The following is a 27,937-nucleotide window of genomic DNA, read 5'->3' as shown; positions in this document are numbered from 1 at the left end:
TATCCGCTCAGTTCTGCCGGACTCGGTTCCGCGGACTGCAAAGTTTTCAGTTCAGGCAGGCTATTGCCTCCCCTGACTGTTATACCGTGTTAAGCACCCTCTATGCATTTAAGGTAACCACGTTTACCTTATATCATTCTTATTAAGCCCATTCCCAATGTCGGCTTTTCATATCCCCATATCATATGAACTCAGGGCGCTCGCCCTTGGGTCAGTGTTGTGGTAGATTTAGCACGCACGGCGTTTTAAATTGGATTCCCGTAGCGTAAGCTAGCTTACGCAACACGAGAGTACTCTCGTAAGAGAACGTCACGGTTACTAACGTAACCTCGGTTCTCTCTAGAAGAGGGAATGAGTGTTGCGTAACCCTGCCGTGCTTGTGCTACCATCTGGTTTCGCTTCAGTCGATGAAAACCAAGGAGCATCTTATCGAGCTCTGGCTTATATAGGCATAAGCCACGCCCATTCGCCCACTCATTGGTGCTTACGTCACGAGCAGTGCCTCGATAGGTTGCAGCAGTTGCCGCATAGCATCCAATAGGCGCGCGAGCTGCCTCGCCTAGGTCTGCTAGCTGCAGCAAGTGTGTTTTAAATTAATACAAATTATAAGGATAATTTTTGGCTTCAGTATTCTCGAGAAAAGAGGTTTTCCCTCTAAGGTTTTTTTTTCCATAGTCAACTAGCTAGCTATTTATTAGTTATCTAACATTAAAAAAAAAAAATTTATTTAATGAGAAAGTCATACGAACCTCAAAGTGTTAACCTGTCACCTCTGACCTTCAACAGCTGTCACAGCTCCTGGTGCAGATGGGATGTGTTGTTGCAGGAACTGATATGCTATAGGCTACTCCTGACTGGTCGAAATCTCATGCTACTTAGGACAAATGTAATGTACAGAAGTAGCTGCACTGCTTAAATACAAAATTAAAGTTTTTGAACGAAAAGATAAGTAAAGTCACTCTGATGACAATTTTTATGTGAAATGTGCATATTTACCCCCAATTGTCATGGTATGGGGAAAATTATTATTTTTTTAAACTTGAAACCAATTTTATTGGATTCCTTGACCCCAAGAATGTACACTTTGACACCAAATTTGTCATTATAGCGATAACAGAAGCAAAGATATGGGCTCTAGAGTATTTTCGGCGCATTGGCGGCCATTTTTGAAAAAACATGTTTATTTCTGATACAAAGTGTGATCTCACTTGTGTCTTAGGATAAATTTATTTGTATGACCCTAAGGTACTTCCATACCAAAGGAGACCTTTGCATCATGACTTGAAGTCAAAGGCCTATTTTTTGGGCTTAACCTCCCTACTATTCAATTAATCCATCAGAAATTGATTGGACTTTAAAAAGTGTCTCTATCTGACAAGTTCTTAGATCATTTCAGAGGCAGAGCAAGTTATGAAGGCAAACTTGTGGCTAAAATCCAGGTGAAAAGATTTGATAAAATGTCATATTTATATAAATAATATAAAATTGACAGAAAGTAGCTATTTCCAACATTGCAAAGTGTCCTTTTGCACTGGGTGTGCAGGTTATTTACTCATGTTTGATTTAATCTAAATATAATTGGCATTCGTGCCAAATCGTGCATCAATATTGATTATTCTCCTAATGTGGATCTAACAGAGTGTGATCTTCATGAATGTGTCACCGCAGGTGTGACTTCTCATCTCTCAGGTGTGCGCTTAGAGGAAGTGGGCGTGGCCTTTCCGGAGGTCTCCCATAGCAACCGCTCGAGCGTAAAATGCAGTTGCTCGATTGGAGACGCCTGAAGCGCACGTGAAATCTCGCCAACACACACACACACACACAGACGACAGATGACCGTCCGTGAGCCGGGGTAGAGGTTCATTCGCCGCCATGAACGATAAATACCACCGGGCGGCTCGAGACGGGCACCTGCACCTGCTGAGAGACGCGACGCGCAAAGACCTGAACGCGCCGGATGAGGATGGGATGACGCCGACGCTCTGGGCCGCGCACCACGGCAACCTGGACGCGCTCAGACTGCTGGTGGCACGAGGGTCAGTGATGCGTCAATTATTTATGGAGAATGTATATAACTATTCATGCATTAATTTTTTTTTAAACATGATTTTCTATTTAAAGTTTTAATTTCGAGACACCGAATGACGTATGTGTGAAAATAATAATAATAGAGTTTTTTTTATTTTTTTATTCGCTGATTGTCAAATTTCATCAGGCTGTTGTTATTGAGACTGTAAGCATTTCTTTTCAGAACTGGACTGTTATCTAGTAGTAACAGTTTGACTCTCCAGCAATAAAAAAATGCATTGTGCAAAAATACAATATAACAAGATTCATGTAGCAGTCTGAAAATCTTAGCATGATGTGAATATTTATTTCCTTTACTCACTTTAATGCCTGGGGTCGCTGAGACCCTCGTTAATGCAATATTTTTCAGAGAAGATGTGTTATGTAATCTGTTATGGACTGCTGATCAGTTTTGTTTTTTAGCATTTATTAAACAGAAGGTTTTGAAAGAGATAAAAAATTCAGTAACGCTTTATGTTAGGGTGACATAGTTGCACGTTATACATGTACTTCTAGTAAATGAGTCCGAAACAGTAAATGATGCATAATTACAAGTAACTAACCCTAAACCAAACCCACAACCTTAACTCTATAGTAAGAACATGTAGTTAATTCATTTTACTCAGTACTTATTTGAGTCACTTTAAAATAAAGTGTAACCAAAAATTCTTTGTGGAACTTTAAATGATTATAGCATCAGTCTGTAAAGCCCTTTATATCTTTGATTCTACTTGAAGAAGGTAGTTTATACATTTTTAAAATAATTAATATGATATACAGCCCTCTCAGGTCTAGTTATGTTTTGGCTCATACGGTCTCATTAACAGGATGGCTGTTCTGTGTTCTCCTGTATCGGATCACATCTGCACTGAGATCATCTAGTCCTAAACCCAGACGCTCTCACTGATGGATATCTGGATTGTTTTATTTGCATATTTACTGCTCTGGGCTAATTAAAATAAAGGTCACCAGGAGAATAATGCATCTCTCTTGAATTATGCTTTTCCGTTGTCTTGTCTTACTGTTTAAAAGCAGGCCTATATTATATAATAAATGATGAACTCTGCATGCAGAGGAGTTGCGGATAAAGGCTTACTGTAATTTGTCATGGACATCTGCAGCGTTCAGCAGTCTTACTGATATTTTTAAAGGAATAGTTCACAAAATAATGCTGTTAATCTGATTTTTACATGTGGAGCAGGCTGCACCAACACATCATGAGGGAAAGTGAATAATAACATTATTTAAAATTTTTTGTGAACTGTTCTTTGGGAGGAACTTGCTTTAGGAGAAAGCTGTAGCATTGCATTGTTTCTCAAGTCATTAGGTAATTAGATCTAAATAACCTGGCTCTTATCTCAAGACAAGGTTAATAATGGAAGCTAAATGTTCTGCTCTGTGAACACCCTCACTGTTCTCTAATTAGTGTTCTCCGTCAGATCTGTTACTGAAACACATTCACGTTTGAGTCATAGCTCAGCATTTAGAGTTCATGATTCCCAAAGTGGAGAGAGAATCACTTTGTAGTGTAAGCTTTTATTTGGATGTGATGAGTATGCATTTTCTGTACTGATTTTGAGGTAATATTAATGGAATACTGTGGAATGGGTTATACTTAAGTAATGTTTACGTCAATGTGAAATGCTGTTTGCAACCCATTTCTGAATAAAACAGGATATTTAACTAAAAAATGAAGGCGAGCCCTAGATTTTATCCATCAGGAGTGGACTGGATTATTAAAAGAAAAGTCTGCATTAGATTATTAAACAGAGTCAGGTTGTTGGAGATGAGATATCATCCAAAAAGGAAAGTCATTCATAGCAAGTTTTAACATTTTAAAAAAAGATTTCAAAAATAATATTTGAAATTAGATGCACATTATGCTGAATAAGGCCAAAATGTGTACTACTGAATTTTAATTTTGAACAGAGCTTTTCTTGATAGCTGAAAAAAGGCTTTTACTTGAAAGAAGTACGAGAGTATTAATAAAAACAGACTGCATCGACCAACTGAGCATCAGGGCTCCAGCGTGTCTGTGCTACATCTCTAACGTGCAGGACGTTTTAATGCTTGAGATTTTAAGAGGAGTTCATGGCCTCGTGCACATTTACAGGGAGGACTTTTACACATGGCCAGACAGAGAGAAAGATGTTAATGTTCACAGTTAAAGGTCAACATAATGAATTAGGGCTATTCCTCTGCCACCTTCCTGTTTCTCTGGCTGTTGGCAGTTCTTTGACTTGAATGTCAGGACCATTATGCACCTCAGTCTTTCACGTTTTTTGCTTTCTGCATTTCAATTCTGTGACCCCACATGGTCCCATAAAACCTTGCATAGTTTGTGCTGGTCTCTGCTAATGAGTGGAGCATTTGTCCTCTTGCAGGCATGAGAATTTGAGACTAAAAGAGAAAACACTGAGCGGTTATATGGACCTTAGTGAGGGCAGACAGCATTGAATCTGTATTGACTAAGGTATGTTGGACTTCAGTTGGTTTAAGGGAAAACATAGACCTACATAATTTTGACACTCAGATTATTGGTTAATGTTACACTGACTTACAATAAACTGGGTTTTGCACTTGTGCTAAATTGTCACACGCATGAAACAAGCAAAAAAAGAAAGTCTGTAAAAGTATGGTTGGTAATGAATACTGCAGATCTCTTTCTGTGTAGATAATGAATGCATTACATGGTGCACAGTTTTTAATGACTTCGAGAGGTGAGTCACAAAGGCAGTTTGCATAATGTGTGTAGGCGTGTGTACATGTGTGTTACAGGGGGTAAGTGGAGCTCCAAAGCATCATGTTACTTATTTAGATTAACACCTTGCCACATAACAGAACATGAATGCATGCACTCATGCACATGTGCACACACACATGTATTCATTCACACACTCTATATTTACACTAGTAATTGGCCAATTAATCAACCAAAATGTGATCATTTTGAGATTATCATTATCACCATTGGCCAGGAACCATTTTGGCCAGAAAACTTTAATAAATTGTTTTATTACGCGCCACGGCTCTGTGGAATACTTGATTCTGATTGGTCAATCGTGCCATCCAGCAGAATGTAACAACCGGTAAAAACTGATAACATAAACTCATCCGGGTAACTGAAGTCGGCACTTTATGCTTGCTAGGAACGTTTTTTACCCGTGGAAGTTTTGCGTTTGGTGAGCAAATAAAATATTAAAACTCAAATCAATATTTTGTGTACAGTTATATAATTGTCATCTGGTATCGCGGACTCTATCTCTTGTTTCATACAAACTCAGCTGTTGACATTTTGCGATGATTGTCTTGTACACTGTAATGGATGATAAAGGCCCTTGCACACTGAGTCCGAAATTTTCGTATGCGTTTTTTCGTATTCGTGATTTGGTGGCTCTGAATTGTCAAACACCATTCAAACTCCATGCTACGGATGCGAAAAACGCAGAAAATCAAACCAAATTAAAAAAAATTTTAAGACGAAAGTTTCGGAGGCAGTGTGCAAGCGTGATTGACATGACGTTTTTAACGTGTGAAAATTTCGGACTCGAATTTCGGACTCGGTGTGCAAGGGCCTTAAGACAGGTACGATTTTAAAACATATCAATATTTCTGATCCCCATAATTATTTATGTGGTGAAATACCATGTAATAAGTGGTATGACTGTATTCCGTAATCTCTTAAATGTCCTTCTAGTTTGAACTTGCCACTTGCTAGCAACTGCTCTCTCCACGGAAGCTTTGCTTTTAAAGAGCTAATGACATATTTTCGGATGTGACTCAGATCAATATTTAATTTAAATATTTTAATAAGTGGGATAATGTACATCCAGCTGGTTGTTATCACACTTGATATCATCTTGCATCAACCTGTCGGGTTTATTCTACGATAACAACTGGCTGGATTTGCATTATCCCTTACTTACATATTGGCCATCAGCCGCCCTGCCCTTTAGACATCGGTATCAGTCACTGACAAAACCATATCCATCGACCACTCATTTTGGCCATGTAAACTATGTTAGAAACAGCAGAATAGAATTAAACATAACCAATCCACTATTGCTTTTGTTATTTGGTCCACAGTGGAGATCCAGACAAATGTGATATTTGGGGAAACACTCCCCTTCACCTGGCGGCAGCTAACGGCCATCTGAACTGTCTGTCCTTTCTGGTGTCATTTGGCACCAACGTGTGGTGTTTGGACAATGACTACCACACGCCACTGGACATGGCAGCTTCTAGGGGTCACATGGACTGTGTTCGATATCTGGACTCTATCGCCGCCAAACAGATCGCCATCAACCCCAAGCTGGTGAGCAAATTGAAGGACCGTGGCTTCCGTAATGCAGAGAAACGCATAATGAACTGTGAAAAGCTTCAGCGCAAACATCACGAACGCATGGAGAAGCATTTCTTGAGAGAGAGCGCTGCGATGGACATGTCGGATACGATGAGTTACAGCAGTTTCAGCAGCACCTTAAGCCGAAGGATCCCTCAGTTCAACACCCTCGACTCCAACATGACGTACTCACAGGTACTGTGTCTGAACACAAGGGTATAAGGGGCATCGAACCAGTAACACAAACATAAATCATTCCCTTAATGGAGTCAACCATTAGGTCAGTATGGAGAAGCAAGTTATAAATTATGTTCCAAAACCTATTGAGCTGGCATTTTAAATGGCGCTTTTCCACTGCATGGTACGGTATGGTACGGCTCGCTTCGGCTCGCTTTAAATGGTACCACCTCTGTCGAGGTTCCAAGCGGTCCGTACCGATACTAAAATGTGACGTGAACACACTGCAGATCACTGATTGGTCAGACAGAATCGTCACTACCAACGTCATTGTATTTGCGAGACCTCAAACCCGCTAGATTTAAATAGCCAGTAACAGCCACCGCTGTAGCACCTGTTTTAAAACTACTTGCTTGACTTGCTTGAAGAAAAAAGAAAGAAAGAAAACTTCCAAAAAAGAAATGGCTGAATCATGGTCAGTGGACGAAGTGCAGACGTTCTTCTCGTTGGTTGCCGAGGAGCGGATAAACTATAACGGTCAGACTATAATCCCACCCACTTTGAAGCGGTACTAACTGCAGTGGAAAAGCGAACCGAGCTAAAGCGAACCGAGCCGTGCCATGCTGAGCCGAGTCGTATCACGCAGTGGAAAAGCGAAGCAAGCCGAACCTTGCCGAGCCGAGCCGTACTAGGAGTGGAAAAGCGCCAAAAGTGTCATAAGCACACTCCCATTGCAAAACCTGTTCCGAAGGGTTGGCACCATAAAGAATATCCTAAAGAGTATCCTATGTGGTTCATACCCCACACCTTACATTTTCATTTATCTAATATTCTTGGTGGTTTCAGCCAGCAATAATAGCAGGAGTGTCCAATCTTTCATTGTAGCCTGACACATGTTTGTCTGCATTTTTAAATTATCCCAAAGGTGTTCAATGGGGTTCCGGGTAGGTGGTTTTCTTTATTGGCCTTTGTGCAAATGTCCCCGATATAAAACTACTGTACATTTCTTTGGATAAATCATCTGAAAAAATGAAGACTTTCTTCTTTGTCAGAGTTGCATAATGCCTTTCAGACGTCAGCGCATGCTAGTTCACTAACAATACACTGATTTTACGCAGCCGCCATTTTGAAATCGAAAGCGAGGCTCCGGTGGGAAGAACCCCGGAAGTACAGATAAACAACAATGCCTTGGACTACCAACCTGAAGCTGCTGCCGCGATTCACACTATTGGATGTTAATATCCAATATAGGATATTTATATAGTTCGTTCCTGCTTCTTTTTTTACGTTCTGAGTTATAAATAACAAATTAATTTTATTTATAAATAAATTTCACTGTATATAGTCTAAAGAATAACTAATTTTTACATTAAACACAACAATACGCCACCGCATTCACGACTCTCCTATGATTCAAGGCGCCACTTCCGGTTTTCTTCCCACCGGAGCCATTTCAAAATGGCGGCTGCGTGAAATCAGCGTATAGTCTTTCAATGAAGTACTAGAGACTTAGTGACGTATGTGAGGGCATGCGGTTACACTATTTTAAGGTGTCATTGTTACAGTGTAATTATATATTTAAGTACTGAGTAATATTAAGCAACTACATGTACTCACTATAGGGATAGGGTAGGATTTGGTTGAGGGTTAGTTGCATGATATTATGCATACTTTACTATTATTACTATGGCAAAGTACATGCAAAGACACTGTAAAATAAAGTGTTACCGGCAATGCTAACAAGTTTGTATACAGGGTGAAGTATAACAGAGAAAAATGACCATGAGAAACTTCTCTTTACAGGCAACGCTTCAGTCCACAACTAGAGGCCGGACCAAGATTCTGCGGCGTCTTGAGAAGAAGAAGCAAGGTGATGGGACGTTCAAGATTTCCGAAGACGGTCGAAGGAGTGTTCGCTCGATCTCTGGTCTTCAGCTGGGTAATGACGTCATGTTCATGAAGCAGGGTACATACGTCAGCCCACGCCAGCAGTCCAATCCTCGACTCAACATCCGTAACATGTTTTCTGGTGAACAGGACATAAGGGAAGATGAAGATGATGATGAGGTAGACACTGTTTCCCACGCACTCAGTGATCCGGGTCTATTTGATGCTGCATACTCCGAAATAAGTACGGATTCCGGTCGGGATTCTTTGTTCAACCGCCCAGGACTCGGTACCATGGTATTCCGTCGCAATTACGTGTCTGATGGGCTGTTTCGAATGGGACGGAATGAGGGTAGCGTGGTGGGGAGTGAACCAGTGGGACGAGTCCCGAACGTCCGCTTACGAGGGAGATTGCCCCTACGGTCACCCAGTCTTGATGACGTCAGCATAGGCAGCTCATTGAGCCTCCAAGAGAGGAATTTACAGGTACAAACAAAAATCAGCAGATAATACCACTTGTTCTACCACCTGAGCTAGACTTTTACTATTGACTGTCTTGTACTTGCACTACATCAGGGATGGGCAGCTCTGGTCTTGGAGGTCCACTATCCTGCAGTTTTTAGCTTTTTTTAGGATTTAGGGTATTTAGGATATAGCTAAACTCTGCAGGACAGTGGCTCTCCAGAACCAGATCTCCAAAAACCATGCTCATATGTGCTTGCTGAACATTTTATTTCAGTGCCAAGGGCATTAATAGGGAGTTGGTTACAGCTTCCACTCTTATAGGAAGCTTTTACGTTAAATTGTAGAACATGACTGCAGGGATTTACTCCCGATCAGACGCAGTCCGGCACTGGATGTTTTGCAACATAACTCAGTCTGCATTTCCTACTCATCCCAAATGTGTTCAAAAGGGGTTCTGGGCAGGGGATATGTGAAGGCCATTCAAATTCTTCCATACTATAAAATAATTTCTTTATTGACCTTTATGCATCATGCTGGAACAGAAAAGGGCCCTATTTTAGTATAGTTGCCGATGGAGATTACATGCCTGCATGCTTGACTTTATGCTTTTCTTAGTAAGCTAAAACATGCAAACCTGTTAAGTAAAAGTGGATGTCCAGAGACTTTGATAGTTCTAATGTTGGCGGTGTCCTGTAGGATTTGCCATGGGAGGAAGGAGACCTCGGTTTGGAGGAGGAGGATGACGAGCTACAGCCATCATCGGCTCCTTTGGAAGTGTTCCTGGCATCTCAGGGACTGAGTGACTTCTTGTCCATCTTCAATCGAGAGCAGTTGGACCTGGAGGCGCTGCTGTTGTGCTCTGAGCAGGACCTCATTAGCATTCACATCCCACTCGGACCCCGCAAAAAACTATTGGATGCGTGCAAGAGACGCAACAATGTTATCAACAGAGCTGACGGCATGCAAGACACTATGCTGTAAAAGAGTGTGTGTATGTCTGTTATTGACTCTGTTCCAAAACCTAGTGTACTCCCTTGCTCACTGCATAGGCGGCTGCTTTTTAAGGCAGCATCTCAGCTAAACTGTATCCTAACAGGCTGCAACTTAACACGGTACACAAATAGTGCTTCTCACGCAAAGTGCATGGGAGACTTGACTCCCAGCTGATACATGATACCCAAAGGAAAGGTAAATCAATTTTAATTAGAGTATTTTTATCAGTACTACTTTATAACCAGCATTTCTCTCAACTTGTCCACCATTTTGGATGTATTATTTCTCTGAGCTCGTTGCATTCTAGGATTTCTTTCTCTGCAAATTATACACGTGATGCTGTCTGAGAATCTGGCCAAAGCAATGTATTTCAGGAGGCGGTATAATAATGCTAAGATAATTACACTGCCTACTTTTTTGAACCACTTCTCGGCAGGAGATAGTATGAGGTCTCAATTGACCCTGTTCATGAAATGTGCATCCCCAGTCTTAAGGTGCATTTACATCATTTCACAGGCATCTTATGGTCATATTATTCCAAATAAAAAATGTGTTTGGCTTAGTATTTCTAAGCAAAATACATTAACTTGCTCTTCCTCTCAAATTACTTTGTTTTCCTGCTAGCATCTGCTATTGAATAATATTAATATAGCCAAATCCTACTTATGCACTGTTTTAGTAAACTTGTTCTGATTACATTCTGTTATTCAATGCTCTGTCTAAAACCTGTTCAGTCAATACCAGACTGATAAAATCAAGTTCCATCCTTCTCTTCTAATTACAAATCCTGTTTCATTTTGAAATGTGTGACATTGCGGAAGTATCATGGGCTGCACAATGCAATTCACATATTTAAAATGCTTCTTATACCTGCATTTGGAACTGAGCCATTGTGCGTGTGTGCGTGCGTGTGTGTGTGTGTGTGTGTGTGTGTGTGTGTGTGTGTGTGTGCATGAGTGAGTGAAACAACTGCCTCCCTGTGGCTGGGAGAAAAACTACAGGTCTTCAATACGGTCTCACGTCACTTCTATCCAGCTATTCCTGCTCACAAAGAGGTTATATTTGGAGAATGAAGTCGTCATGCGATTATGAATACCCTTTTAGTTTTGTGGTATAATTTGCATAAACTCTTACCAGCTTGAGGTTTATCAAAGACACTGTGGTTCCTGATTCACTCTGTGAATTGTCATGCATATGGATACTGTATTTTAAGACTAATGTAAATTAGAGTAATATGCAGTAATAATTAGCATTTTCAACTCAATTCATGACAACCCAGCCTAAATATGACAGTTAACACAGATATGCTAGTGATGGAGCAAACAAATCTATATATCAGGTCTTTAGTTTCCCACATTTTCCCAGATTATGTTAAATAGTTTTTTATTAATTTAATGTACCTCAGTGGAAAACTAATAAACTTTTCGATCAAAAAGTCTTTAAGATCATACATCCAGGTCAGATGTGTCCAAACTTGACTTGTATATGCAAACATTATATCATTTTTGCACTTTGGAACTGAATTCATATGCATTCAATGTTTTTTTTTTTATATTTGGGATTATGTTTAGTTGTGCATACATACTGTACATGGAGCTTTGGACAGCATCGATGTCCAGCCAAAACACATTGCAGTTTGACTCATGGGAAATTTACAGCATTCTGAGGATGATAATGATTGCATACTATACTGACTCCATCTGAGAGATGTGTGTGTGTGTGTGTGTGTGTGTGTGTGTGTGTGTGTGTGTGTGTGTGTGTGTGTGTGTGTGTGTGTGTGTGTGTGTGTGTGTGTGTGTGTGTGTGTGTGTGTGTGTGTGTGTGTGTGTGTGTGTGTGTGTGTGTGTGTGTGTGTGTGTGTGTGTGTGTGTGTGTGTGTGTGTGTGTGTGTGTGTGTGTGTGTGTGTGTGTGTGTGTGTGTGTGTGTGTGAGAAATCTCTTCCTTGGCCATGTGATGTTTGTACAGTTTCATAGATGTACTGTTTCGGTTCTGTGTTTGCCATTGATCGAGCGCAGTCAAAGCTTCTGGCTCAGTGGGTGACATGTTTGTTCTGGATACTGTGTTCCTCTGCTATCTGCTCATTTATGGGTGTGTGTGTGTGTGCAGCAGGTTTGAGACTGACATGCTGAAAGCTGATATAACTCTTGTTACTTTATCTGTCTATACAAACACACTCCATCTCCATCTGTACATGCACACCTATAGCTACACACTGCTGTCCCGACTCACATTTATGGTAGTATGTTCGATGCAAATGTAATGCTTTATTTGTTCCTGTGTGTTTTTCTCGCTTTTACATGGTAACTCATTCACAAAACACGAGCAGAACAAATTTCTGTGTTAATGTTTTCTAAACCCATTCTTGTGTAAGTATTCACATTATTTTGGGTTGTAAATTGTAAATGTAAAATGTTTAATACAAAAATGTCTGTGCAAGTAATTCATAAAACATAAAAAAAGCAACTTCTATCTTTGCAAAATAAGAGGATGAGGGATTTAAAGCAAGACATTCATTTGTTTTGCATTATGTTTCATGATTGTTTTGTTTTTGCTTGTACTCTTTCCTCCCATCTTTTGAAGTCTTGCATTTTTTATGATACTCGAAATATAATTATTTCATGATTGTCTCTGACTATTCCAGGTCATATTTCAGCCTATAAAATCAAAAGAAATATGAACCAGACTAATTTTCAGGGAAGCCAAATGCCAATATGTTCAGTGACAAATTGTGGATAGTTGTGTTACAATGTTAATTAAATAAACTTGTCATTATTACCATTGTGAACTGACCTGTGTTTGAGTTATTGATGTTTGTTTGTATTTTAACATTGTTTGTGTTCAGTGTACTGTATAGAATCGCTCACATCCTTCCTGCTTTTCTTTTTCTTTCTTTCTTTTCGCTCTGACCCTCTATTCTTTTGCTTCAACCTTTCTTTTGTCTTCTGCCAAGTAAAGTAAAAGAGAGAGAGGAGGGAGAACAGGGTTTGTAAATACATGAGCGAGTCCACAGATAAGAGAGAGTTTATTCTATAGCTGTATGAGGAGTGTTATCTGTGTGTTCAGGACACAACGTCCCCTCATGGATAATACCAGAAATCTGTCCTTGTGGGAACATTTTAGTCCATAAGAGGAAAACAGCTTATAAATCAAACTAAATTATGTTTTTTGAAAATTTAAAAATGCATAGGAATCTGTGAAAGGTAGTTTTAGGGGAAATAATATATACAGTTTGTACAGTATAAAAATTATTATGTCCTATAAAACTTACGTGTGTGTATACAGTACCTGATATTCCCTACTTTACATCCCCACAAGGAAAGTAATAGGCCTACCAGTAAATTTAGACTTTATATGTCCTTTTTTGTAATCCCCATGAGGGAAATAGAGTATAAATCATACATAATTAAAATGTAAAAATGCAGAAAGTGTTCTGTGATGGGTAGGGTAAGTGTAAGGGAGAGAATATACAGTTTAGTATAAAAAACAATTAGGCTATGTCAAAGGAGAGTTCCCGTTAAACATTGTGTGTGTGTGTGTGTGTGTGTGTGTGTGTGTGTGTGTGTGTGTGTGTGTGTGTGTGTGTGTGTGTGTGTGTGTGTGTGTGTGTGTGTGTGTGTGTGTGTGTGTGTGTGTGTGTGTGTGTGTGCGCGTGCGTGCGCGCGCCAGTGCTTTAGTGTGTGTGTGTGTGTGTGTGTGTGTGTGTGTTGTTCTTGTGTGTTCTTGTTTTCTTGCAGCCCTGAGGACACTCCTGCCAAAGGCATCACCGTGGGAACGAGAGAGAGAGGAAGAGAGAGAGAGAGAGAGAGAGGAAAGGAGGGGGGGGGTCTTTTCTAGCGCAGTCAGCAGTAAAGTCCCTCACTACCTTGTTTCGCGGACGGGACGGGACGGGACGGTAAGCGGGTACGCGAGCCATGCGTCTCTGAGTCCGAGCACTAGCGCGATCATGAAGAACATCCCCGAGAAGAGGAGCGAGAGCGGCGGCCTGCGCGGCCCCGCGGCCCGGGATGATGATGAGTGCGCGGACGCGGAGCGCGAGACGCTGATGATGGAGCTGGCGCGGCTCGTGCAGGAGAGTGTGCGCGCGAGCAGCTGGTGGGAGAGGAGGGGGGTCGACTGCACCATCCTGACCGCAGCCTTCATCAGTTTACCTGCAGGTAAAGAGAAACACAAGACACTCCTGGCGAATCTCGTACTCAAACATACTCAAACTAGCGTTATTTTGAAGTGCATTGTGTCATTCAATAACAATTAACCGCATTTCCCATTTAAATGCTCATTGCTGTGAGTGATGCTACAAAATCTAATGACTGTGATATTGTTTAAATAGTAAAGTAGTAACCTATTTGTATTGTTTGTTTGGTGATTTTAATTTATAATTATTTAGTGAGAAATAAGATTTAAGTGGATAAAAATGTCACAATGCAATTATTATTTTTTTAAGTACAATCAGCTTGGATGTTTAAGTCATTTCAACTTAAATTTAAAAAAGAGTTGAATCTTGCATAACTTAAAAAAATTAGAAGATTGCTTAGCTTATTTTGATGAGTTAAAGCCATGTGGAAACACATGTTGTCATAACTTATTGTTATAACTTATATTTATTTGTTTATGTATTACAAATATAATTTTTGAAATAAGTATTTTAAAATATTTTTGTTTTGTTTTGGAAATGTTTTTTGACATTCACACATTAAAGTGTGTGTTTTATATTATGGGTGTATCATAACACGTAACTTTGTGTATAAAAAGCCTGTTTGAGAGTATGAAGGTGTGTAATGTTATAACAGGGAGTGTTTTGAATAATGTGCAATTCAAATTAATTGTTTAGTGTGCAGTCCCAGGGTGTGACAGTGTGTCAGATGGTTATTGGGTTAACTTCGGCTTAAAAATGACACAGAAACTCAGCAGAAGTCTATAATGCTTCAGTTTTGTGCCAAAGGTGCGTTCACTTTGGATCCATAAAGCTTTAAACCTTTCAGACATTGGCTACGGTTTACGGCTCCTGTGGGGTCGTCGTCATGGCGACCGGTTGGGTTTGAGTCCTCTCTCCCATAGGGAAGATCCAGTTTCCTTCACAGTGACTCGTCTTTCAGGGAGAAACCGATGGCACGACTCCGGCTCCTGCGGTTAAACTGCTTCATTACGAGATTAAAAGATCAAACTGAATCATTTCGGCATCCTTTGAGATTCAGCAGCGTTTCTTCCTCCAGGGTGGCAGTGCGTCTCGACAAAATGATCTGGATGGAGAAAATTATTTACAGAACAAACAAAGCAAAGCAAAAATGAAATATGACACAAACAATATTTTAAAACGGCCTAAACTACGCACACTTTACGAAGAAATGTGGTATCCCTTTAAGGTCTCATTTATTAATGCATTAGCTAAGATCAATATATTTCTTACAGCATTTGTTAATCTTTGATAGTGTTAGTTAATAAAATCTGTTGGTTTATTCGTGTTAGTTCAAAGTGCATTAACTATTGTAAACAGAAACTTGGAACAAACTAAAAATGGATTAGTGAATGTTGAAATTACCTTAAAATATAGCATTTAGTAATCATGTTAATATTAACTAATATTAGTAAATGATTAATATCCAAATACACAAAAAAAAATTAGAGTGTAAATGGATCGCTATTGTAAAGTGTTGCCAAAAATGTGTTAATATCAATATATGTTTATTATACATAATAGTTGCTTGTTGATAGATGAATAGCATTGATATGCATTTAACCTAACATCAAATGGCACATGATTTATGTGTCATATCTTCATAACCGCATGCAGGTGTCGATGCTCATATCTTTGGCATGAGTCGAACGCTGCTGATACTGTTCTTGTGTTTGCAGGGTTCGTGTTGTTGGGTTCGTCTCAGATGATGTGTTTCCTGTTGGGTTTGCTGATGATGGCTGTTGCTCACGCTGTCATCACTGTTAAAGGGACACATCTGGCCAGTCACGGGGCGCTCAGCGAGTCTCCGGCCTGGGCGCACTTCTGGGCCGTCTTCTTCATCGAAGTGAGATCCAATATATATTCAATTCACATTTATTTGTATAGCGCTTTTCACAACACACATCGTTTCAAAGCAGCTTTACAGAAAATGCTAGCCTGCATGGTTAAAACCAGACTATTCTCAGTTGTAAGTGAGTTATGGTCTGGCAAAGCGTCATAGACAAATCATTTCCAGAGGGGCGTCACCAACGGACGTCGCGGATAGACCTAAACCCAATCAGAGCGATGAAGGAGATGACGCATGCAGAGCGGCGGAGACACATCTCCGAGTGTTGTTCTTTGCTCGGTTTTTAACAAAAAGGAAACGTTCAAATGGCTTAAAACAGACGCGATAGCTGATTGGAACGAGTGATGTTCGACGGCGGCATCCATCTTTGTAATGTAGGCTACAAAATCTGCTTCAAAACCCCAGCGCTGTCGTCATCGTGTAAAGCCCACCCCAACGCTTCTGATTGGTGCCATGATTTCGACGGATTGGAAATGAGCTTGAATGAGCTCTTTGCCAGACTAACTTTCAGAGCAAATCTAAATTTGCCGGAAGTTGTCTGGGTTTTCCCAGGCTAAGAAAATGCATGAGTCCACATTACAATTTACAGTGATCTGTTATCAGAGGAAACTGTCTAAGTTATGTATTTCAGAAATGTACATATATAGCTAAAAATATATTAATTTAAACAATGTAATAATTTAAGGCAGAAACAATGAGCTCATTGAAGTAATGAATACATGTTTGTAAACAAATGATTATGACATTTTTACAATGAGTTTGCTGGAGAAATTAAATCAATCAACATAGTGAATATAGGGAAATATATCCTTGCAAAGCACCATGATACGGTATTATCTGAAAAATACAGTTTAATATTATCACTGAATCATGATACTCCCACAGTGCTTTTTCATTTCCATTTTTCAAAATGTAGTGCAGCTCATTCTCTGCAACATGAAAACTGCATAAGAGTGGAAAGAATTTCACTGATTAATTCTTCATGAATTAACTTTGAGATTAACAGGATTTAGATTCGTCTCAAGAATGTAAAAGAGTCATAATGCTGATCATGGTAACAGACTGTACACACACATGATGTGGGACAAAATTCAACTGGTGAAAATAATACATTTTATATTTTGTTCTGCAAATGATCATTGCAGATTATGTTAGCACAACAGTTTGAGTGAAATTAACATTTAATATAAATTAAATATTTGCATTATTATATTATTATTTAATGTAAAATTTTAATTCAATATAAATATTAAATGATATTAACTTAATGTTAAATTAAAGATATTTAATTAGCTTATTTGTTATTAAAAATATATAATATAACAATGAAATGAAATGTTCCCTCAGGTGTGCGGCTCGTTCTCGGCGCGGGCGGGTGTTCAGGCTCATGTGAAGATGCATCACGCTCACACTAACGTGATCGGCCTGGGAGACTCCAGCACGTGGAAAATGCCTTTCCTTCCTCGATCCGTGTACCTGTTCATCGCTCCGCTGGCCATCCCCATCATCACACCTGTCGTCGCCGTCGGTGAGTACAGTCCATCAGTTATGATGAGGAGAGATCAATCTTATGTGCTCCTAAATTATGTCTGACTTGACATTTTGTGGAGAACTCCTCCTTTAAACATCAGAAACGTTCTGACGAGCAGTGATTTTGCTGTATTTTATGGAAGCTTGTTTGCGCCACAGAATGAAAAATAAAAAAGGTAATTGCGACTTTTTATCTCACAATTCTAACTTTATATCACGCAATTCTGAGAAATAAAGTCAGAATTGCGTGATATAAAGTCGCAATTGCAAGTTATAAAGTCAGAATTGCATGATATAAAGTCAGAATTGCGAGATATAAAGTCAGAATTGCGTGATATAAAGTCGCAATTGCATGTTATAAAGTCAGAATTGCGAGATGTAAAGTCAGAATTGATTGATGTAAAGTCGCAATTGCGTGTTATAAAGTCAGAATTGCGTGATATAATGTCAGAATTGCGTGATATAAAGTCAGAATTGCGTGATATAAAGTCAGAATTGCGAGATATAAAGTCAGAATTGCGTGATATAAAGTCAGAATTGCGTGATATAAAGTCGCAATTGCGTGATATAAAGTCAGAATTGATTGATATAAAGTCAGAATTGATTGATATAAAGTCAGAATTGCGAGATATAAAGTCAGAATTGCGTGATATAAAGTATCAATTGCGTGTTATAAAGTCAGAATTGCGTGATATAAAGTCAGAATTGCGAGATATAAAGTCAGAATTGCGAGATATAAAGTCAGAATTGCGAGATATAAAGTCAGAATTGCGTGATATAAAGTCAGAATTGCGTGATATAAAGTCGCAATTGTGAGATATAAAGTCAGAATTGATTGATATAAAGTCAGAATTGCGTGATATAAAGTCAGAATTGCGAGATATAAAGTCAGAATTGCGTGATATAAAGTATCAATTGCGTGTTATAAAGTCAGAATTGCGTGATATAAAGTCAGAATTGCGAGATATAAAGTCAGAATTGCGTGATATAAAGTCAGAATTGCGTGATATAAAGTCAGAATTGATTGATATAAAGTCGCAATTGCGTGTTATAAAGTCAGAATTGCGTGATATAAAGTCAGAATTGCGTGTTATAAAGTCAGAATTGCGTGAAATAAAGTCAGAATTGCATGTTATAAAGTCAGAATTGCGTGTTATAAAGTCAGAATTGCGTGATATAAAGTCGCAATTGCAAGATATAAAGTCAGAATTACGAGATATAAAGTCAGAATTGATTGATATAAAGTCGCAATTGCGAGATATAAAGTCAGAATTGCGAGATATAAAGTCAGAATTGCGTGATATAAAGTCGCAATTGCGAGATATAAAGTCAGAATTGCGAGATATAAAGTCAGAATTGCGTGATATAAAGTCAGAATTGCGTGTTATAAAGTCAGAATTGCGTGTTATAAAGTCAGAATTGCGTGTTATAAAGTCAGAATTGCGTGAAATAAAGTCAGAATTGCGTGTTATAAAGTCAGAATTGCGTGTTATAAAGTCAGAATTGCGAGATATAAAGTCAGAATTGCGTGTTATAAAGTCAGAATTGCGAGATATAAAGTCAGAATTGCGTGTTATAAAGTCAGAATTGCGAGATATAAAGTCAGAATTGCGTGATATAAAGTCAGAATTGCGTGTTATAAAGTCAGAATTGCGTGTTATAAAGTCAGAATTGCGAGATATAAAGTCAGAATTGCGAGATATAAAGTCAGAATTGCGTGATATAAAGTCAGAATTGCGTGTTATAAAGTCAGAATTGCGTGTTATAAAGTCAGAATTGCGAGATATAAAGTCAGAATTGCGAGATATAAAGTCAGAATTGCGTGTTATAAAGTCAGAATTGCGAGATATAAAGTCAGAATTGCGTGATATAAAGTCGCAATTGCGAGATATAAAGTCAGAATTGCGAGATATAAAGTCAGAATTGCGTGATATAAAGTCAGAATTGCGTGTTATAAAGTCAGAATTGCGTGTTATAAAGTCAGAATTGCGTGTTATAAAGTCAGAATTGCGTGAAATAAAGTCAGAATTGCGTGTTATAAAGTCAGAATTGCGTGTTATAAAGTCAGAATTGCGAGATATAAAGTCAGAATTGCGTGTTATAAACTCAGAATTGCGTGATATAAAGTCAGAATTGCGTGTTATAAAGTCAGAATTGCGTGTTATAAAGTCAGAATTCATTGCGTGTTATAAAGTCAGAATTGCGAGATATAAAGTCAGAATTGCGTGTTATAAAGTCAGAATTCATTGCGTGTTATAAAGTCAGAATTGCGAGATATAAAGTCAGAATTGCGAGATATAAAGTCAGAATTGCGTGTTATAAAGTCAGAATTGCGAGATATAAAGTCAGAATTGCGTGATATAAAGTCGCAATTGCGAGATATAAAGTCAGAATTGCGAGATATAAAGTCAGAATTGCGTGATATAAAGTCAGAATTGCGTGATATAAAGTCGCAATTGCGTGTTATAAAGTCAGAATTGCGTGTTATAAAGTCAGAATTGCGTGTTATAAAGTCAGAATTGCGAGATATAAAGTCAGAATTGCGAGATATAAAGTCAGAATTGCGTGATATAAAGTCAGAATTGCGTGTTATAAAGTCAGAATTGCGTGTTATAAAGTCAGAATTGCGAGATATAAAGTCAGAATTGCGAGATATAAAGTCAGAATTGCGTGTTATAAAGTCAGAATTGCGAGATATAAAGTCAGAATTGCGTGATATAAAGTCGCAATTGCGTGTTATAAAGTCAGAATTGCGTGTTATAAAGTCAGAATTGCGTGTTATAAAGTCAGAATTGCTTGAAATAAAGTCAGAATTGCGTGTTATAAAGTCAGAATTGCGTGTTATAAAGTCAGAATTGCGTGTTATAAAGTCAGAATTGCGTGATATAAAGTCGCAATTGCAAGATATAAAGTCAGAATTGCGAGATATAAAGTCAGAATTGATTGATATAAAGTCGCAATTGCGAGATATAAAGTCAGAATTGCGAGATATAAAGTCAGAATTCATTGATATAAAGTCGCATTTGCAGGTTATAAAGTCAGAATTGCGTGTTATAAAGTCAGAAATGCGTGATATAAAGTCAGAATTGTGAGATATAAACTATTCTGAGGGGAAAAAAGTTAGTCTTTGTAATAACTCGCAATTGCTCACAATTCTGAGAAAAGATGTCAGAATTTCGAGATATAAACTCGCAATTGTGAGATAAAAAGTCTGTTGCGGCAATTGCGACTATTTCTCAGAATTGCGACTTTATATCTCGCAATTGCGAGTTTATATCTCACAATTCTGCCTTCATATCTCGCAATTGTGAGATAAAAAGTCGCAATTATTTTTTTATTTTTTTTATTCAGTGGCGGAAACAAGCTTCCATAGTATTTTTACTCTCAGTGAGGACAGAAAATTACTTTTTTGCTATTCAGTCTCAGAATAAAGGTACAAAAGCTGTCACTGGGGCGGTACCCTTTCAAAAGGTACACCTTTGTACCTAAAGAGTGCATATTAATAACCCAAAGGTACCTATTGGTTAGCCTGGATGCCAGTCAAACTTAGCCCCGCCCACAACATTTGAGGATGGGAAGTTCGGTCTGGACTTGATCTGTTGTGAAGCAAGTATGGCCGAACCAAAGCTATTCGGACCAATCAGATTGTCAGGGCGGGCTTTATACGATGATGGACAGATGATCAACAGTAACGTAATCATCACGTCACCAAAGAGCGCTTGGGTTGAGTTCGTTTACAACAAAGATGGCCGCCGCTGGAGAACTGAGATGTGTAGATTCAGCCAATCGCGTCTGTTATAGAAGATGTAGACAGCGCATTCATTTTAAAAGAGGAACAGAGAACCGCGATCAAGGCATTTGTCGATCCAATCGAGTGCACATATTAGTACCTAAATGATACATACTGGAACCTTTTGAAAGGGTCCCACCCCAGTGACAGCTTTTGTACCTTTATTATGAGAGTGATGGACAACTCTGAGCTGCGTTACATTTACATATGTTTCCATTTGAGCTCTTCTGTGCTTGTGTGAGTGAGTGCATGTGTTTGTGTTTCAGGTCAGCTGAAGGGTCAGTCTCCGCTCCAGATCATGCGCACCGTGGTGTGTGTGTGTGTGGGGTTTTTCTCCCAGTATTACCTGCTCAGGTGTGTGTCAGGGCTGTCGTGCAGCTCTGCTCTGCTGGTCATGCTTCTGTGTAGAGCCATGTTCTCCCTGCCGTACATACACGTCAACATATTTCAGGTGAGATATACGTGCAAAAAACTCATTCGTCAACAAACCCGCTAACGTAAAGCACTGAAACTCGACCTGCACGATTGCTCAAATGCAGGAGTTCAATGATCTGACTTACAGTTTTATCTGACTGACAATAAAACAGCCCTATAGCAACACCCTAACAACCACCCACAGCATCCCAGCATCATGACTCCAAACAGATAAGCACCGCTAATCTTCAATATTTTAATTAAATTATTTCCCCCCGCTTATCTTCAGAAAAGCTGTTTTTGCATGCTATAGTTGTTTTTGCATGCTCAGAAAATATCAATTAAATTATTCATTACTTATCTTCAGAAAATATAAAAATATAATTGTTTTTCATGTTTAGAAAATATAAATTAAATTATACCACTTATTAATTTTCACAAAAATATAAAAATATAGTAGGTTTTGCATGCTACAGTTGTTTATGCATGCTCAGAAAGAATAAATTACATTATTTACGCTACTTATCTTCAGAAAAATATAAAATATATAGTTGTTTTTGCATGCTCAGAAAATATAAATTACATTTATTCCACTTATCTTCAGAAATATATATGTTGCATAAATTATATATTTGCATGCTATAGTTGTTTATGCATGCTCAGAAAATATAAATTAAAATATTTACACTACTTACCTTCACAAAATATAAAAATAGTTGTTTTTGCATGTTTAGAAAATATAAATTATATTATATTTTTTTACACTGTCTTCAGAAAATATAAAAAATATAGTTGTTTTTGCATGCTATTGTCTGTGCTTGCTCAGTGTAGTACATTTATACTACTTATCTTCAGAAAATATATTGTTACCACTCATTTTTAGAAAATATATATTGTTTATGCATACTAGTGATACAAAAATGACAGCAATTCTAGTATGGTTGTGGTCAGCATCACATGAGCCACTAGCAGCAGAAAGTCTCTCTCAGTACAGTAACACTCCAGCACTACATTACTCTCTCTCTCTCTCTCTCTCTCTCTCTCTCTCTCTCTCTCTCTCTCTCTCTCTCTCTCTCTCATAACAGTAATCTGAGTATTCAGCTAAAGTCTGCATCCATCCCTCTCTTTGTGTGTCTCTCCATCCTTTCCCCCGAGACCCGCTCAATGCAGCTTTGTTCCCCTCTCCTGCATGCTTGCGGAGGCTCACAGGGTTCATTTGTAAATTCACGCATGATTTTCCCAGGCAGAGCAAAGGCATAATGTACTTCTGTGTTACGCTGATCCTCTGAGGTATTTTTTAAAGAGCTGCCGTCAGATCTGAGACCTCGATGTGTGTGAGATGGTTGTTGCTGGTTCGTAGTGGTGCAGCATGCTGTGTGTTACAGTGTGTGTGTGTGATAAATGCCTTCATGTGCTATTGTCTTGTGTTCTGGTGTCTGTTTTGTCTAGTTTGGGCCCCTGTGGCGTCAGTGGCGCCCGTAGCCCCTTCAAACATCACACACACACTAAAGCTAAACACTGAATCGCTAAAAGGGTCGTGCTATTGTTATAATGTTGTAGTTGCAGTTTTGACCTCATTAAGTTGCTCTCCGTGTCTCTACTTTCGCAGCACATCGGACTGTCAATGTTTTCTGCCACTAGCCGTCCCAAGCGGATCTACCAGATGACCCACGGGGTCCTGAACCTTCCCCGAAACCCAGTGCTGGACTGGACCTTCGGCCATTCCCTCATCAGCTGCCACGTCGAGCATCACCTCTTCCCATTCCTGTCCGACAACATGTGCCTGAAGGTGTGCGTTCACACACACACAAACACACACATGCATGCCTCAACTTATATACTGACGTGGAGCCCAGTGTTTATAAAAATTGTCATTTAAAATAATACTAAAATTATTTTAATTATTGCTTATATTATTGAATTATTTCAGTATTGTTTACTGTTTTTATTTTATGCTGCATTTTAATAAAATAAAATAATTGAATTAATAATTAAATAAGATGTAATTATTAATCTATTAATATAATTGAAATTATTTAATTAATGTAAAGTTTAATATTTTTACTGTAATATTTTTTGTATGGAATATTTTAATTAGATTAAATGATTAAGTTAAATTAAGATGCAGCATAAACAAATACAGTAATAATACAATTCACAAAAAGGAAAAAATTAATGAAGTAACAGTAATCAAACAAGATTAATTAAAAGGGAAAAACTATTAGATTAGGATAATATGGCAAATAAATGTAAACGATTTAATGTAAGGATAAATTTATTTAACAATTTAATTTAATATTTACATTAAATTAAAATGCAGCACAAACAAAGTCACAATACAATTCACAAAAAGGAATAATTTAATTAACTGTGACGAATCAGACATGTGAGGCAGATCCATTTGCAACAATTTAATAAGCAGTCTCAAGCGAACATAAAGCGTTTCAGAAGAACGATAACTCAGGGCAGATATGCTTGTAAGGCATACCTGTCAACACTTCCGTTTTTCCGGGGTTTCTCCCGTTTTTAGCCCTATCTCCCAGTCCCGGACCCCTCCCGGTTTGTTATTTCTCCCGGGAAACTCCCATAATTTGCATGGCCCAAACTCCTTTATGAATAATCGGACCAATGTGTTTGTCTTATGTTGACCAGTTGCCAGATCTTGTATTAAATGCATTATATTCACACAATTAGGGGTGTAACGGAACATGTAATCATATTGAACCGTTTCGGTACGAGGCTTCCGGTTCGGTACGCATACAAACCGAACGATTCCTTGGACCATTTTTCCTGCCGACAAAATCCGCGCTGGCGCGATCACCACAACGTTGCACAACATCAAATGGCAAACGTATTGAAAGAGGAACGAAACTGCGCTACTCATTATATTGTGCTTCACGGACCGTTTATCATTTCGGACCAGCAACATCTGTGCAGCGCGAGCCGATCTTGATCAAGCGACACTGTTATGGTGCGTTCACGTGCTATGGTAATTATGGTAAATACCTAAAGCCGACATGGAAAATGCACATGAACACCCCCACACGTGGTATTTTCCACTGGGCTGCTCGTAGAATATTTTGATGCACGAGTTGCCGAGATGAGATTACCTTTGACCTTTTCAAAATGGCGGAGAGCAACGCAAGAGTTGTGAATGGTAAAAATATGTACTATTCATGATCTAGAAAATATACAGCATATTATTTACCGTTTGAGTTTTGATAAATCATTTTCTTGCTGTAGCAGATGACTTAAGCAATCTAAAATAGTTTTAGCTAAATAACAGGTCTGGATCTCCATCTTTTTACCACATTACGACAACAAAAGCACTTGAATGCAACACACTGGTAAATACCAGTTCACAAGTGGAAAATATCATATTTTCCATAGCACGTGAACGCACCATTACTACACAGCGCCAAGAGATCCAGTGAAGAAAACATTTGAATTAAAATTTCTCTGGCATTTCTTTATTTTTGCTGTATCGAGAATGTACTGAACCGTTACACCCCTACACACAATCCACACATCATATACAATTTCAACATTTGTCATCTCAACCTGGCAACCTATACCCCAGTTGCGCAGTCGCAATAGGCTAGGTTCAGAACACAGACAATCAGGAAAACTAGAGAGCGCTCGGACATGAAACACGGGGTGAGACAATACTTCGCACAGGGTGCCGAGTGCTTAGGGACCAGAGCTCATACAGAACAGGTGTAATGCAATCAGAGCGTAACAATCCCTACTAAGCAGGAGTATGAGACACTTAGTATTCAGGAGAGAGAGCACAGGACTGAGAGTGCAGGGAATCAGCGCCGTAACAATAACAAAATATATTACATTAACATGTTAATAACACATACTTTATATATATATATTTATATATAGTTAACTATTTACATTCAAGTTTAGCATAAAATTAGCATAAACAAATAAAGAAAACCTTTCACAAAAAGGATTAAATTTAATAAGTAAATGTAATGTGTGTGTGTGTGTGTGTGTGTGTGTGTGTGTGTGTGTGTGTTCTGGCTCAGGTGAAGCCCATCGTGTCTCAGTTTCTGAAGGAGAAGAAGCTGCCGTATCAGGAGGACGGGTACGTGTCCCGTCTGCGTCTCTTCTTCCACAAGTATCAGGAGCTGATGGTGTTCGCTCCACCCATCACTGACCTCGTGGGAGTGCAGTGACCGAGGGAGACGAGGGAGAGGATGAAGAGGAGGAGAGAACAGAACATGGACACTGACATGATGGACAAGCGTCATGCGTTTCCAAATGCTTCCAAATCATATACACATTTAACTGGTGCATTAGAACTGAAGTCAACGTCTCGCAACCCATTTTACTTCCATAATGTGGCATATTTATGAGTTAAACAGGGTATTCAAGAAGAAAAGAACATGTAGGTTGAGACTTGAATGCAGAAATGGAAAGTAATTTTAGATGTGCATCAAACTTTGGTGAAGAATTATGAAGACAAACATGTGTGGGTTTAGAATAATGTGCACTGATGAATCATGAAAAGATCAGGAATGAGCAATAAGGAAGAAAAATGGGATCAGTTTTGATTCCATGTTGATGTCACTCGCAGCATCGTTTAAAAAAGATGCTTTCGTATAAACATATTAAGACAGCAGGATTTCCTTAAGACAACGCTTAGCTTAATGACATTACTGAATGTAAAGATCATTGCCTTATGCGATGACATCAGATCGGTGATAATACTGCACTGCTGCTCTCAGCACACACGACCTTTGACCCCAACAGCTCTCAGCACACACGACCTTTGACCCCAACAGCTCTCAGCACACACGACCTTTGACCCCAACAGCTCTCAGCACACACGACCTTTGACCCCAACAGCTCTCAGCACACACGACCTCTGACCCCAACAGTCCTCAGCACACACGACCTTTGACCCCAACAGTCCTCAGCACACACAACCTTTGACCCCAACAGCTCTCAGCACACATGACCTGACCCCAACAGCTCTCAGCACACACGACCTTTGACCCCAACAGTCCTCAGCACACACGACCTTTGACCCCAACAGCTCTCAGCACACATGACCTGACCCCAACAGCTCTCAGCACACACGACCTTTGACCCCAACAGTCCTCAGCACACACGACCTTTGACCCCAACAGCTCTCAGCACACACGACCTTTGACCCCAACAGCTCTCAGCACACACGACCTTTGACCCCAACAGCTCTCAGCACACACGACCTTTGACCCCAACAGCTCTCAGCACACAACGACCTCTGACCCCAACAGCTCTCAGCACACAACGACCTCTGACCCCAACAGTCCTCAGCACACACGACCTTTGACCCCAACAGCTCTCAGCACACACAACCTTTGACCCCAACAGCTCTCAGCACACACGACCTTTGACCCCAACAGCTCTCAGCACACACGACCTTTGACCCCAACAGCTCTCAGCACACACGACCTCTGACCCCAACAGCTCTCAGCACACAACGACCTTTGACCCCAACAGTCCTCAGCACACACGACCTTTGACCCCAACAGCTCTCAGCACACACGACCTTTGACCCCAACAGCTCTCAGCACACACGACCTTTGACCCCAACAGCTCTCAGCACACACGACCTTTGACCCCAACAGCTCTCAGCACACACGACCTTTGACCCCAACAGCTCTCAGCACACACGACCTGACCCCAACAGCTCTCAGCACACACGACCTTTGACCCCAACAGCTCTCCGCACACACGACCTTTGGCCCCAACAGCTCTCAGCACACACGACCTTTGACCCCAACAGCTCTCAGCACACACGACCTTTGACCCCAACAGCACACACGGCCTTTGACCCCAACAGCTCTCAGCACACACGACCTTTGACCCAAACAGCTCTCAGCACACAACGACCTTTGACCCCAACAGTCCTCAGCACACACGACCTTTGACCCCAACAGCTCTCAGCACACACGACCTTTGACCCCAACAGCTCTCAGCACACACGACCTTTGACCCCAACAGCTCTCAGCACACACGACCTGACCCCAACAGCTCTCAGCACACACGACCTTTGACCCCAACAGCTCTCCGCACACACGACCTTTGGCCCCAACAGCTCTCAGCACACACGACCTTTGACCCCAACAGCTCTCAGCACACACAACCTTTGACCCCAACAGCACACACGGCCTTTGACCCCAACAGCTCTCAGCACACATGACCTCTGACCCCAACAGCTATCAGCACACACGACCTTTGACCCCAACAGC

At 39.7% G+C, this 27,937-nt stretch overlaps 2 protein-coding genes across 2 annotated transcripts; both read left to right on the top strand.

The window, feature by feature from the left end:
• Positions 1-1,763: 1,763 nt before the first annotated feature.
• ush1gb (Usher syndrome 1Gb (autosomal recessive)) lies at positions 1,764-10,545 on the top strand. The gene is made up of 4 exons (XM_056242305.1): positions 1,764-2,036; positions 6,154-6,604; positions 8,390-8,959; positions 9,635-10,545. The coding sequence occupies exons 1-4, from the start codon at positions 1,873-1,875 to the stop codon at positions 9,917-9,919; spliced, it is 1,470 nt and encodes a 489-aa protein (XP_056098280.1). The 5' UTR covers positions 1,764-1,872; the 3' UTR covers positions 9,920-10,545.
• A 3,206-nt stretch (positions 10,546-13,751) lies between these two features.
• Positions 13,752-26,428, top strand: fads6 (fatty acid desaturase 6). The gene is made up of 6 exons (XM_056242312.1): positions 13,752-14,086; positions 15,783-15,949; positions 17,300-17,480; positions 21,539-21,723; positions 23,296-23,475; positions 25,724-26,428. Exons 1-6 carry the CDS (start codon positions 13,876-13,878, stop codon positions 25,871-25,873), a joined length of 1,074 nt encoding a protein of 357 aa, XP_056098287.1. The 5' UTR covers positions 13,752-13,875; the 3' UTR covers positions 25,874-26,428.
• Positions 26,429-27,937: the final 1,509 nt, after the last annotated feature.

This window comes from Rhinichthys klamathensis, unplaced genomic scaffold (genome assembly GCF_029890125.1).
Source record: "Rhinichthys klamathensis goyatoka isolate OS25496 unplaced genomic scaffold, OSU_Roscu_1.1 h1tg000721l_1, whole genome shotgun sequence".
Classification (NCBI taxonomy): Eukaryota; Metazoa; Chordata; class Actinopteri; order Cypriniformes; family Leuciscidae; genus Rhinichthys; species Rhinichthys klamathensis.
Note: the sequence above shows the minus strand (reverse complement) of the source record. Positions and strands in the feature narration are given on the sequence as shown.